The sequence below is a fragment of the Macrosteles quadrilineatus genome, unplaced genomic scaffold (assembly GCF_028750875.1).
Source record: "Macrosteles quadrilineatus isolate MER2022 unplaced genomic scaffold, UCM_ALF_1.0 Scaffold_4__1_contigs__length_99947679, whole genome shotgun sequence".
Taxonomy (NCBI): domain Eukaryota; kingdom Metazoa; phylum Arthropoda; class Insecta; order Hemiptera; family Cicadellidae; genus Macrosteles; species Macrosteles quadrilineatus.
The window spans coordinates 79398658-79414305 of NW_026542597.1; the positions used below are offsets into that span (position 1 = coordinate 79398658).

A 15648-nucleotide genomic window follows, 5' to 3' on the forward strand; every position below is an offset into this window, starting at 1 on the left:
TTTTGCGAATTTCCCATATAGGGAATAAGCTATTACCGTAGTACGCATGTTAAGACCTGGACGCGGGACCGATTTTTTTTTCGTTTTGAGGTCCCTAGAGGCCAATATATATATCTATATATATAATTCTGTAAGACAAAATTTTTACCAGAAAATATTGGACGTCTGGTTAGTCGCAGAAAAGTGGGAGGGGTCTTAAATTAAAGGTCTTGACCCCAGGGACTCGGGAAAAATAGCACAATTCCCATAAAGTTACCAGAAAACGAAATATAACGTAAAATGTTTTCCATAAGAAATGCATTAGAAGCCATATTTACTGCAGATTTTTGTTTACTTCAATACAGCTGATCGTGATTGATCATTAAGCCAGTATGCAATGGGATGAATTTACTTTACACTAATTTTGTTACCTTAACAAAAGGAGTATACACTTAGGAATATTAACTGGGTAGGGATGCTAATTTAAGACACTTTCCAAAATTCTAATCAGGGAAGCCCTTTTTTATCACCATTAATCACAAAACCAAAGCTACCTTAACAAACCAGTATTTATTCACAAACAATTATATATTTGCTGCCTTTAGCAGAGTTAAACCTATGGAGTAATTTAAATTATTTATTGGAAATAACCAACAAAAGCAAACAAAGACAAACAACAAACTGTTTTTTACACAAAAGAAATTGTGTAAAGGGATATTACATATTCTGACACATAGATAATATATTTCTGAGTTTGTTTACATATTAAAACAATTTGTTTTATATCACCGAGCTTTTTAGGGACTTTTGTAAACTGTTGTAGTTTGCTTGTTTATGAACATATTTTGATCAAATTTGGAAAATTTTTTTATTTCTTACTTACTAACTATTAACATTTTGAAAAAAAAACAGTTTTTCCCTCCCTGATGAAGCAAACCTAAGCACTTGTTAAACTAATTCTATTTAAATCGGGAATAAATGTTATATTTTTAAGTATACATTTCAGTGTAAATCCAATCAGTCAAATGGAAATTCGCTTAGTCTGCAGGTTTGCTGCGGCGGGAGTATTTTATTGTAGTCTAAATTAGGGGCTGTGGCCCCTACAGGCCAGTTTATTTATATATACTAGCTGACCCGGCGAACTTCGTATCGCCTAAGTTATAGGTTTCCCCTAAGACAGACCGATGGAAAGAAAGTACCGTTACGTTTAATTTTCAAGATGATCTCGTTCGCATCGCTCAATCACGTCCTGGTTGAAGTTTGTTCGCTACGCTCACTCACCTTTGGTTTGGAGCTCGTTCGCTACGCTCACTCACCTTTAGGTTGGAGCTCGTTCGCTGCGCTCACTTGCCTTCAGGTTAGCTCGTTCGCTAACTCGCCTCCAGGTTGAAGTTCGTTCGCTACGCTCACTCACCTTTTGGTTGCAAATTAGCTGTTGTCATAAATGTAAAAGAAATAATAGTGCTGCACCCTGTTGGTAATCCTTGTAACTTTAATGCTATTGAACATCATAGAACAGAACCAACTTGTTTAATTGAAACAGCTGTTCAGATTCATTAATTCCATTTCTCATAAGGTTAACATGGGAAACTCCAGAGCCACTGGGGCGGAGCCCTTTTAAGAATTTCGAAACGGGAAATAGTTTACGTCCGATTCGCATACCTACAGAATTTACACACCAAATTTCATAACGATCGGTGAAGTCGTTCCGGAGGAGTTTGCAGACAAACACTGTGACACGAGAATTTTATATATTAGATGTGTCCGTTAGCACGATAACTCTAGCAAAAATGATCCGATTTTGATAAAATTTGGTATAAACTTGTAAACCTACATTTATTCGAACGAGTTCGCGAACCAGCATGATCGGACTATGGGAACTGGGGTTTACGGGGGGTTTTAAGGGATAAAAATAGGTTTTTCCCATTTTTGACCCAAAAAACATAAAATTTAGCAATTTTTTTCCAAACCATTTTGTAGAGCTTAAAAAAACAATAATTTAGTATATTGAAGCGTTATTATGCGCCTAATGGTTACGGAGAAAATTAAAAAAAAATGTAAATTAAAAATTCCCATGTTATTCTTATGGAGAACAAGCAAACTGTTGTAGTTTGCTTAGTTTGCTTGTTTATGAACATATTTTGATCAAATTTGGAAAATGTTTTTATTTCTTAACAACTATTAACATTTTACAAAAAAAAAGTTTTACCCTCCCTGATGCAGAAACCTAAGTACTTGTTAAACTAATTCTTTTAAAATAGGAAATACATGTTATATTTACAAGAGACATTTTAGTATAAATCCAGTCAGGCAAATGGGAATTCGCTTAGTCTGCAGGTTTGCTGCGGCGGGGGTATTTAATGAGATATTTTAGTGAAAATCGATTCAGTGAGGCACATGGAAATTTGCTTACTCTGCTGGATCTGGGGTATTTCTAAGAACTATTGTCTTGTAATTTTCTCCATAAAGGCTTTTTGAATCTTTAGCAGGAAGTGAATTCATAGAAAACGAACAGAACTTTGTAAATACAAATTTATTAGCATATAATAAAAAAACTTTAAAAGTCCAATGTGTAAATATTGACTTATTTTAATGACAACTTATAAAAAAATAAAATACACAAATTATTCATGGGATTAAAAAATATTTTGAAAATGCTCGGTTTAGCAGGGCTTTAACTTGATAATCATTAATTACCTGCCAAAAAATATTGTAATTTCAACATCATATGATGAGGGAGAGGGATTGTCCCTGAACTGGTTATAGCATAGACAAAAAGAAATAAATAAAGACTGTCAGCTGTGCTGTGTGTCACTCATTATTAAGATAAAATATTGTTTTTAATAAAAAAATACTTTATTCATAAACATTAGTAAAATTAAGATTACTTAAGAGAACAGCTGATGTAGGGAATGTTACATTATAATCCATGAGTTGACAGATGAGTGTTCGGTTGGGTTTTCCTAGCAAAAGTCTTCTCACAGACGACACTCTTGTGATTCTTGATGATTCCCCCCAAAAAAGGGGGGATTTAAAAATTGTAATGCTAAATAATTAGTTTGAATTCTTCCCCTTTAATTACGTATTACAGTATTAAATTTCTTTATTTATTCATAATTTTGAAAAATCTACCAAAAGTTAGGGGGTCCATTTAAAACCAAAAAAACTCCAGACTTTTCAAGCACTGAAAGACATAAAGTTAATATGAACTAGAGGCCGTCCAGTGGTCAAAAACTCTACCAAAAATATGTAATGTACAGACTTATCTATTTTCACCCAACGCTGATTAAAAATAAAACATGTGATTGGAATTTCTTTAATTTTTTTGATTTTCTGTTTATATTTTGCTGTTATTTTGCCACCCATAAGGCCCATGCTATTTTTTTCAAGTTTAAAGTTCATTTTTTGTGCTTATTTTTGAGCCTATTTTAATATATAATGGGATTCTGCATATCTACAGGAAAATATCTCTCTAACGGTATGCATTGATTTTCCAAGCTGAGAAAAAGGTTGTAAAGAATCATGCTTGCTATTAATATATACTATAGTAGTTGTCCAGTGGTTGAAAACTCGACCAAAAATATGTAATGTACACGCATTGACTATTGGATATTGAAGTAGACATTCCATCTGCCATTTTTAAATTAAAAAAAACCTGTAGTTGTGTAAGCTAATCACAGTATGCGTGTCAAAAATGATATTTTCTATCTTATTTTTTTATACTGACAAAAATGATGGGTCATAACAGTTGCATTAGCTCTGAATAGGCCTAAGCCATTCCATAGGTTCGACTTCGTAAAAATCACCGTATATTCAAGAAAAAAATTATTGATTTAGATCAGAGCAATCTGGCGGCCCACATCAACTACGACAAATTTAATAAAAAACTGGCAAAAACTTTAAAATGGGGATGGAAATTGCAAATCGTTCTACCAAATTCATTGTAGTAGTCTTTACACTTGTGTGCAACAAAAGGACTAATTACAAACTCTAACCTAAAACTCAGAATCGTTAGAGTCCAAGAATTTTCTGTACGTTATGAAAAGTAGGAAACAAGGTCAGTCGACGGATGCTTTCACCCCTTCAAGCAGTAGCAGTGACGGTAACGGGCAACGTTAGTTGGGTAGTGTACTTTGTGTAGGTTAACTGTTGCTTACTGGGTAGGTAAAATGGATGGTTTATGTGTATTCCTATAATAGTTTTAGCATATCTGGAAAATTTCACACTTAATATGCATACAAACTGCTGTTCTGAATAAATAAAGATTTTAATAGACTACAAGATCCCCGTATGTAGAACGGGCACACAGATAGTGATTATTATTGCAGAAATTAATAGACAGCTGGGTTTTCAACCTTAGTCAATATATGCAGTTACAGTAAACATGGTTCATTCAACATAGCCACTAACACTGTGCTCTTGTTGTGGAAACCTTTTAAAAGAATTGTGCTTCTGTTGATAAATCTTCTTCATTCAAGAAAATTAAGTAAAGGTTCACATTTAATAACTCTGTGATCTAACTCACACCTTGTGTTAGTGTTAAGATAATACTTTATTTTGATTATTAATTTTAACAACCTTGAATGAATTGGTTACAATAAGTTGGCAAGATGAATGTAACCTAATTAATACTGAATATTTATATGATATTAATGTAAAACACAAACTCTTTCAAAGTGAAACACAACATTGTACAATGTAGCTGAATAAATGTGACAGAAATAAGTTGATCAAAAAGGAAATAAGTAGAATGTAAGAATTAGTTCTGTCTGATGTTTACTAGGTTCTCGTTCATTGAATATTTCAAGTAAAGATGTGTTGCCTCCTCAGTTACTGTTCAGCAGTTCAGCCGACTTTGACAAAGAGGTAAGGGTTGATCCTGGTAAACCATCTTGCCATAAAACCCACCTTAAATGATGAAAATCAAGAAATGAAAAAAGCAGGCAACTAATATCAGTTGCAAACTTAATACTTTGAAATTATAAAATGAAAAAAATTATGATGTCATTCATATTTAGGAAAATCTAGTTTTAAATAAAACATTAATTTATTCATAAACAATAGTAAAATTAAGATTATCTAAGAAAACTGTTGATGTAAGGGATGTTGCATTACAATCAATGAGTTGACAGATGAGTGTTCAGTTGGGTTTTGCTAGCAAAAGTCTTCTCACAGACAACACACTTGTGATTCCTGGCGATTCCATGAACAGCCATGTGTTGTTTGACATGTGTTCTTAGTTTGAATGTCTTTCCACAAATGTTGCACTCATGAGGTCTGCTATCTGCATGTGTATGCTCATGCTGCTGTAAATTATTTTCCCTTTTAAATGCTTTGCCGCAAGTGTTACAAATGTACGGTTTATCATCAGAATGTGTCAAGGAATGGAATCTTAATGTTTGTTTTGTTTTGAGCATTTTACCACATATTTCGCAGCTGTGAACTGTACCTAAGTGATCATTTCTAAGATGTTCCAACAAAGTATCTTTAACAGTAAACATTCTACCACAATTTGCACATTTATATTTCTCCTGAGGCAAATGGTGTTTTTTGATGTGCTTCGCTAAACTCTCTTTACACACAAAATCACTGTTACATTCTGCACATTGGTATTCCTTTGTATCCACATGCATTAGAGAAGTATGTCGTGTTAGATTCATTTTCCGAGCAAATGACCTATTACAAAGTTTACATGTAAAAGAGAGATTTTTCTTCAATTGATAATGTTTCACGAATATGCCTGTTGAGCACCGAAGTCTGAGTAAAACCTTTGTTACATATTTTACAAATCTCTTTTTTTAAACATCCCAAATGTATGCGTGATATATGAGACTTCAATGCAGAGTAACTGCAAAATGATTTGGCAGAAGTTGTACACTGGTACTTATTGATATTAGTATGTGTAGTTTGATGATGTCTTCTCAAATGCCTTTTATCTATGTATCTGCGGTCACAGAGAGCACATTTAAAATATTCTTTTAGGGAACCTCTATTATCTTTTACACTATTTGGCATGACAAACGTTCCAAAGTCACTTTTACACTGAACACACTCACACAGAACACCATTCAACTGAGCTGTGCACTTTCCTTCTTTAATTTGAATCTGAAACATACAACACTGACCTTCAGACTGATAAGCTAAGAGTTTAGAGTATCCTTTGTACAATTTTAGTTAATATTAAGTTTTAATGTGTTTTCAGTGAGGATAATAACAAAGTTATAATTACAAAGGTTGAACATAGAATACTAAAGGGAATGAAATGAAATGAAATGAAATATTACTTTATTATCACAAAAACATTTCACAGATCCAGCGTTAGCTAGTGAAACAGGTGATATTGTCACAGATCTTAAACACTAAGTTACATAACAAAACTAAAATCCACATACAGTAGAACCTCTTTAATCCGAACTAATTGGGACCGGGGGTAGTTCGGACTATTGAATAGTTCGGATTACAGAACATATTGTTGTTTTTACATAACAATAGCTAGGTAAAAGTGTAAAATGCTTTATAAAGTAAAATACAGTGTTTATTTAATACAGTAGTAAACATAGGGAATAAAAAGTACTGTACATTAGAATTAAAATAATTACGGTGCGTATATCAATAAATACAGTTTACAATAAAGAGCTACTGTACAGTGTATAGAGTACAGCAATGAGGCGTTCGGATTAGTGGACGTTCGGATTACAGGGGTTCGGATTAAAGAGGTTCTACTGTAGCTTAAACTGAAATATATTTACTTATCATTTAAATAATCGGAAATCTTAAAATAATTTTTTTGTACAAGGTATTGTTTGAAATCATTTTTAAATTTTGAAATACTGTTAATTTCTTTGAAATTTGAGGGTAGACTGTTGTAAAGCCTTAATCCAATATAATAAGGAGCTCTTTCATATAAACAAAGGCTATGTCTTGGACATTAAAAAATTAGCTGATGCTTGATGGGAAATCTGTGCGTGCTTCAATTTAATACCTCAATCATGAAAATCGGTCGGGTAGAAGAGCCAAACGATCTCGGAAAAGAAAAACCAAATTTAACTCCTATAAGAAATATACTAATTCACAAACCAATTCATCGCTAATATATGGGTTAATAAAAATATTACATAAGGTTTCCCCAAGTAAGCCTAGAACAAGCCTTCAAACACAACTTCAACTGTTAATTTAGTTGGATGGGCTCAAAGCGAACATGTTTGTTATATTATTTAAAATGGAACTTTCAATTAACCTCCAAACAGGATGTTGAGACTATTAGTATGCGATTCAGGTTAGTGTCGTCATTTGATTATATTATTTATGATCTATACCGTTTCTGTTCTAATATCCGTGTAGTAATGCTATCAGCTATTTCTTGATCTACGTCATTCAAAATCTACCAGCTGATCTTATGCCTTTGTTTATGTGTCAAATACTGCTTCCATAAGGATTACATTGAAACTTTGAGGGCCCGTGGGGCGGATTCCTAAGAGATTTTTTTAACGTCATATAGATGTTGGCACTCACCGATAGGGTCTTTAACACCATGCAAAATTTGAAAACTATTGCTTTAGGCGTCTAGGAGGAGTTTGCGTATTACGAGATGCATAAGAGTTGACGTACAATGAGGGGTAAATCTAATATTTTAAAGGAGATATTTGAGTGAAAATCGATTCAGTGAGGCACATGGTAATTTGATTTGTCTTCTGGTTTGCTGGAGCTGGGGTATTATAACTATTGTTTTGTAATTTTCTCCGTGAAAACTTTTTGATTCTTTAGCAGGAAGTGAATTCATAGAAAACGAACAGAACTTGGTAAAATTCAAATTTATAACACAAAATAAAAAAAAAAAACTTTAAAAACCCAATGTGTATATTGACTTAATTTAAATGAGAACTCATAAACACCTAAAATACATAAATTATTGATCAGGTCAAACAAATATTTTAAAAAAGCTCAGCTCAGCTGTGGTTTCTGTCTGCTGATTGTGCATTTCAAGTAAAGATGTGTTTGCCTCCACTGTAATTGTTAAGCCATCACAGTGGAACGACTTTAACAAAAAAGTAAGGGTAGATCTGCGTAAACCCAAATCTTGCAATAAAAGTAACCATCAAAAAAATAATTATCAAAAATTCGCAAAATATCGCAAATTTTTCATGAAATTAAAAACATAAACATAACTATAACAATCGTACTTTGACAGTTAGTTCTCATTGCTTATCACATTTTTTTTGCCACTTCAAATAATCTGTTTTCATAAATGCAAACAAATATAGTGCTGCACCCTGTTGGTAAACCTTATAACTTTTTAATGCTTTTCCCTATCATAGAACCAACTTTTTTTGTTGAAACAGCTGACTAAATTCTTTAATCCACTTTAAATATAAATACTCATCAGGTTAACATGGGGAACTACAGAGCCACTGGGGCGGATCCCGAAAAAGGTTTTGAGATAAGAATATGCCTATATGTTCATTGGGAATGTGAGCTATCATCATGCCAAATTTCAACCCAATCCGTCCAGTAGTTAATGCGTGATTGAACTTCAAACAAACAAACAAACAAACACACAAACATTCACATTTATAATATTAGTAAGATTCATAAACACAAAAAAATATATTATTTTAGAAAAAAGCTATGGAAGTGGATGTTACATTACAATCCATGAGTTGACATATGAGTGTTCAGTTGAGTTTTCCTGGCAAAAGTCTTCTCACAGACAACACACTTGTGATTCCTGGTGATTCCATGGACAGCCATGTGTTGTTTGACATGGGTTCTTAGTTTGAATGTCTTTCCACAAATGTTGCACTCATGAGGTCTGTTATCTCTGTGTGTATACTCATGCTGCTGTAAATTACCCTCTCTTTTAAATGCTTTGCCACAAGTATGACAAATGTACGGTTTATCATCAGAATGTGTCAAGAAATGTAATATTAATGTTTGTTTTGTTTTGAACATTTTCCCACATATTTCACAGCTGTGAACCGTACATAAGTGATCGTTTTTTAAATGTTCCAACAAAGTATCTTTAACAGTAAAGATTCTACCACAATTTGCACATTTATATTTCTCCTGAGGCAAATGGTGTTTTTTTATGTGCCGCACTAAACTCTCTTTACACACAAAATCACTGTTACATTCTGCACATTGGTATTCCTTTGTATCCACATGTACCTGATAAGTATGTCGTGTAAGATTTTTTTTCTCAGCAAATGACTTATTACAAAGTTTACATGTAAAAGAGAGATTTTTGTTCAATTGATAATGCACATTACGAATATGGTTCTTGAGCGAACTTTTTGAAACCAAACCTTTGTTACATATCTTACAAATCTCTTTTTTTAAACATCCCAAATGTATGTGAGAAATATGAGACTGCAATGCAGTGTAATTGCAAAATGATTTGGCACAAGTTGTACACTGGTACTTATTGGTATTAGCATGTGTAGTTCGATGATGTTTTCTCAAATGCCTTTTGTCTATGTACCTGCGGTCACAGAGAGCACATTTAAAATATTCTTTTAGGGAACCCCCATTATCTTTTACAGTATTTGGCATGACAAACGTTCCAAAGTCACTTTTACACTGAATACACTCACAAAGAACACCATTCAACTGAGCTGTGCAGTTTCCTTCTTTAATTTGAATCTGAAGCACACAAAACTGATCTTCAGACTGATAATCTTACCGTTTTTACCTTCCTTTGTACAATTTTAGTAAATATTTTGTGTTAATTTGTTTTCTTTTCAGTCAAGATAATTATTTAATTATGAAGGTTGTAGAATACTACAGTGTGAGGCGATGAGAGAATGAATTTTCTTTTACTGTTAAACTAGCTGTTACCAACGGGCTTCACCCCGTTTGACTTCATAAGTATTAATTAAACTTTTGATTGGTTTTTATTTTTTTCAATGCCAGTGGCATTTTACTAGAGAGTCACGAGAGAAATGTTTAGTGGATGTGCCGGGTCAGGTGTTTAATAATCACACCTGATTTTAAGAAGGTAATAAATTGAAAGAATAACATAAAAATAAGTACAGCTGATTTATTTTTAACATGAGGTGTATGGAAAGTTCCCTTTTTGGAAAGCAATAACGACCTTATAGGGCAATTAATGAAATAATGGATAGTTTTGCGCAAGGTTTCTCGTCGTGACAAACGATTTAAGTATATGGTTTATAGGCTTATGGTTTTATAGGTTTATGGTTTATGACTTGTAGTTTTCTCAAAATTTTATGGGTACTTTGGGCTTTATATAAGTACTGTTGTGGTTAAATACAACGGTCTCTAATAAAAATAATGGTTATGAAATCCATTCACCACTCTACTCACTAATATTAATGGTACAGATTAAGCACATAACATTAGAATCACACACTTAACATAAGGAACACACTTTAAACACAAATGCAAATTGTTAACAATAACATTAAAGAAAAATCAATTAAATAACAATATAACAATAAGCTGTTAAATTATTTACACATGTTTCGTATGGTTAGATTATGCATGCTGGTATTGCATAATCTGGTATTGCATGCAGTAATTTGCCGTCTACAAAAATTATTGGTTTTTCTTTTTGAGTCGGGTAATCTCTCCTACCCGACCGATTTCCATAATTTTGGCCTTAAACTAAAGGTATGGACGTACCACAGATTTGCCATCAAGCATCAGCATTCATTTTGACGTAGTTTTCAAGTTATGCACAAAACGCGTCCCAGTGCATTTCTTATGGGAGTTAAATTTGGTTTTTTCGAGTTTGTTTGGCTCTTCTACCCACCATATTTTCATAATTTTGGTCTTAAAATAAAGCTATGCAAACATATATTTGTCATCAAGCATCGTCATTAATTTATCTCATGTATTACGTGACAAAAAAATATAAATTTTTTTTTATTTTTTACTTTAATTAAAGATGTATTACAGCAGTTTGTTCTAATTACATTACCCTATATGTTTTGGTCTAAAAATCTGTAGTGAAATGACAGCTTTCATTTGAGTTATTGATTATTAATATTCTGATTTTAATAATCCTACCCAAAGCACTCTGCTGAGTGCTGAATCACAAAATCAACAATAATTATAATCGTTTTAGTACTTATCTGCAACCAATGATACAAAACTCTATTTTTATTTAAGTTATTTTGTATACCTTAGTCTTAAAATACTTCAAAGGCTTTCACTTGAGATATTGATAGTTGTAATCAGTTATGTTAAAGATATTGTATCGCTCATCCAGAATATATAAATTTGATTATATCTTGGATATAGAATTTAGTTTTAGATATACTTACTCAATTATTATTACATTGATCTATTTGTTTTGACCTAAGAACCTTCAGTGAAATACCAGCTTCCATTTGAATGATTGATTATTAAGATCGGACGTACCTAAAGCACACTGCTAAATCACGAACAACCCAAATTGTTCAAAAAATGGAGTTATTTATCATCGATTTATAGTCAAACGATCTTGCTTGCAACCACAAAAGAAACTGTCGACTTTCACGGGTTTCACCTAGTTAATCTTTAAAAAAATCAAACTTTCATAATTATTTGAAAATCTACACAAAATAGGCTTTCCAATGACCTATTAATTAATAAAGAAAGTTCAATAGAACTGTAGATTTAATTTTACAAATTTTAACAACAACATCTTTAATTCAGTATTTACTCACCACTATAAATTGGGAGGTTGCTTAACGTTTTTGAAAATAACTTTGAAATGGTGAGGAAATCAACCAATGTGATATTCTGATAGAGAGTAAAATTTCCTACAAATTACTACAGTAGAACCTTGATAAGAAGACTCTCAAGGAGATTATTAAATGAGACTTGTTATCAAGGTTGACTCCTTATTGAGGTTTGCAATAACATGTGATTTGGGGTAAAATAAATTCAAGGGGATTTTAAAAAATGACACTTGTTATCAAGGGTGACTTGTTATCGAGGGTCTTCTTATCGAGGTTCCACTGTATTATGTATTCCTTGAAATGATCATGTACTCAATAAAGGCAGCCCAAAGTTGCCTACAAATATAAGCTTGGAAATATATACTTGGTAAAAAGCGTTTTAAATGAATTATTGATTATTTTAATTTTGTTCACCTCAAATATGTAATAAAATCAAACTTTCATAATTATTTGCAAATCTATACGAATTAAGCTTTCTAACGACCCATTAAGTAACAAAATCAGTCTGATAGAAGTCTAAATTTAGTTGTACAAAGTTTAACAAAAATATAGGTATCTAATTTAGTATTTTCTCACTATTATAAATTTGGAGATCACTTAGCTTATTGCGAATAACTTTTAAATGGAGGGGAAATCGACCAAAGTGGATGTGATATTCTGAAAGAGAATAAAATATACTGCAAATAACTACTATGCATTTCTTGAAAATACTTAATAAAGGCAGCCAAAAGCTGGCTACAAATAGAAACCTGAAAACAGAAACTTAAAAAAAGCAGTTTTTAACGTATTATTGTTATTTTTACTTTTTGCCACAAATATTTAATAAAATCACACTTTCATAATTATTTGAAAATCTACATAAATAAGGCTTTCCAATGGCCCATTAATTAACAAAATCGGTCCGGTAGAAGTCTAGATTTAGTTGTTCAAAGTATAACCAAAATATCCCGAACTCAGTATTTTCTCATTACTACAAATTCAGAGGTTGCTTAGCTTTTTTGCAAATCTATACTTATTTAATACGCAAGCATGTTTTTTGTGACAATTACTCCTCCTAAACTGCTGAACCGATTGACATGTTTTTGGTGTCATTGGAAAGAGCGTAACGTGAAGTTGTGCAGGAAACTTTCTTTTTAGAGAAATAATTAAAGGGTAAGGCCCTGGAGCCCTTTAAAGTTTCGTATTTCTCCATAAGATTAACATGGGGAACAAATATTGTTATGCAACTCCAGCTGTTGTCAGAAATTAAAAGTGAGAAGAAGAACATATGTTAATTTTAAACAGTCAATAAGTTTGCTAATTTTACAGTTTGCTACAAACAATGAAATATTTACTATTTGAATTCGGGTTGGCGTAAATACTATTACATAGTATTACAATGGAAAAAAGCGAGAGAGTCTGGATAAATTGATATATTCTGTTATGTACATCTTGAATATTTCCATAATCTTTGGGTCGAATCTTTATAAAGTCATCAGAAATTATGAACGTTATTCCTTTTATCCTTTTAAAATAACGCCTCTAATACTTAGAAATTGCTCGAATTCGAGCAACAGGGACACTAGTAACTTTTAAATGGTGAGATAATCAACCAAAGTGGAGGATGATATTCTGATAGTGAATAAATTCCTGCAAATTGATACTATGCACTTCTTGGTAAATACTCAAAAAATGCAGCCAAAAGTCGCACCCAAATAAAAAGTGTGAAAAACACCGTTTTCAATGCATTTCTCATGGAAAAAATGTTTTTTTTTATTTTACACCATAAATCATAACAAAAACAAACTTTCATAATTATTTGCAAATCTACACGAATTGAGCTATCCAACAACCCATTAATAAATAAAATCGGTCAAGTAAAACTCTAGATTTAGTTGTACAAAGATTTTTAAAAACTGAATTATATAAAGTAGATGAGAAATATTGCAACAATTATTTGACAGCTGTGTTTTAACCCCGATTAAAATACCATAAAATCTATATAATTAATACGCTACATGAAACTTTGTCGGTTGAACTCCTACGCCATTTCTTAACCGATTTTAACCGTTGATGTCTCATTGGAAAGAGCGTGTCGCGTAGATTTGCAAACTGACCTTACATTTTTGAAAGCGTCCCTTGGGCTCTGCCACAGTGGCTTTGAAATGTCCCATGTTATCCTTATGGAGAACATAATTGTTTACATTTTGATCAGCTGTATAATTTAATTGCTGTTATTTATTTTTTCAATTCAATGAAACGCATTGAGTACATTTATTTACTATTTGAGTTTGTGTAAACATAACCCCAAGACGGATCGTGTAGTATGGTTGTATCTTAAATTTGTGTATTTATCGATGTTTTGTGTCGCTATGACGGATCGTGTTAGCATGATTGTAACTTAAAATTGTGCGTTTATCATTGTTTTGTGTAGCTATAATTTGTTTATTTGTTGTTTATTCTTTTAAATGCCTCCGATGCGACGACAACGAAACATAGACAGGAGGCGTAATCGTAATAACGACCTCAGCTACAGAACAGTGGCGCGTAATAGGTTTAACTCATCCACAGTCAGCACCTGACCCTGGACAATCTCAACTATTAGGTTATAAATGCGCCCTAACACTACCCCAAAACGACTTTTTGTTCTCAATTGGCCCTCTATCAATGACCTGTGTTGCATGTATAGCGAGGCATTTACAGAAGGAGAAAACCGGCTGGAATTCTTTAGGTTTATCAATAACGAAGATAAACATAGTCTGAGTTACACACCGGTAATCTTTGAGTTGGCTCTTTTAAACTCATTGTAAATATGACCGTTATTCGTTTTGAAATAACTCCTGTAATACTTTGCAATTGCTCGAATTCGAGCAACATGTACACTAGTTATTATTAACACAGTGAGAGTATTCTTATGAGTATTCATATTTAAAGGAATTCAAGAATTTTGTCAGCTGTTTCAACTGCACAAGTTGGCTTGACGATATTAAATAGCATTAAAAGGTTAGACTTACCAACAGGGTGCAGCACTACTATTTTTTTTTTCATTTATGACAACAGCTAATCTGAACCAACTAACAACAAAAAAATTGTGGTACACAATGAGAACTTTACTTTTTTCTATGGTTTAGTTGCAGTGGTAAAACATTAGGGATATGGTACTTTTTTATACTTTTTAATGAAATGGCGACCATACAAAGTAGGTATTTTAAGCCAAGTATGAATGGGGATGAGTGTAGGATGAGTGGCGCGATCTTGTAGTCTTGTTAGTGACTAAGGCCGACTTATTACTTAGACACAGCTGTTAACTAATAGCCCATACAGCTAATGGTAACTAAGAGACCTACAGCTTATAGTGGAATCCGAACCACATTTTAGCCTTGGTATATACAAATTGGTATAGTTTTCAGGATAGTACAGCGGATAGTCGTATTACTCACTCGTGCGGATGTTAATCCACACCAGGGAGTATCGCATCCACAGTGTATGCCTATGGTAGATGTGTGCTAGACTATAGGATACCCTATAAATTAAAAGACAACAAATTTTCCTAAACCGTGTCCTTTTCCATAACTCTAATAAGCATTTTATACTTATATGCCAACCCCATACGAAGGACGGGTACACTGCAAGTACTTAATAAATATGTGATAACTCACACCTTGTTAGTTTTAGGATGAATCTTTATTTTGATTACTCATTTTTACACCCTTAAATTATTATTATACCTTGGAATTACGCGAGAATTCAAAAAATTATGTCACTCATTATTAAGAAAAAAAGTATTGTTTTAAATCAAAAATAGCTTTATTCATAAACACTAGTAAAATTAAGATTATTTAAGAGAACAGCTTCAGTCGGGGATGTTACATTATAATCAATGAGTTGAAATATGAGTGTTCAGTTGGGTTTTTCTAGCAAAAGTCTTCTCACAGACAACACACTTGTGATTCCTGGTGATTCCATGGACAGCCATGTGTTGTTTGACATGGGTTCTTAGTTTGAA

At 32.6% G+C, this 15648-nt stretch overlaps 1 protein-coding gene across 1 annotated transcript in view; it reads right to left on the reverse strand.

The window, feature by feature from the left end:
- Positions 1-8462: 8462 nt before the first annotated feature.
- The window catches only part of LOC128993078 (zinc finger protein 418-like), a 71224-nt gene continuing 64038 nt past the window's right edge, over positions 8463-15648 (reverse strand). Inside the window, exon 8 of the mRNA XM_054416836.1 lies at positions 8463-9618. Within this exon, the coding sequence (XP_054272811.1) occupies positions 8623-9618 (996 nt within the window). The 3' untranslated portion in view covers positions 8463-8622. The remainder of the gene's footprint in view (positions 9619-15648) is intronic.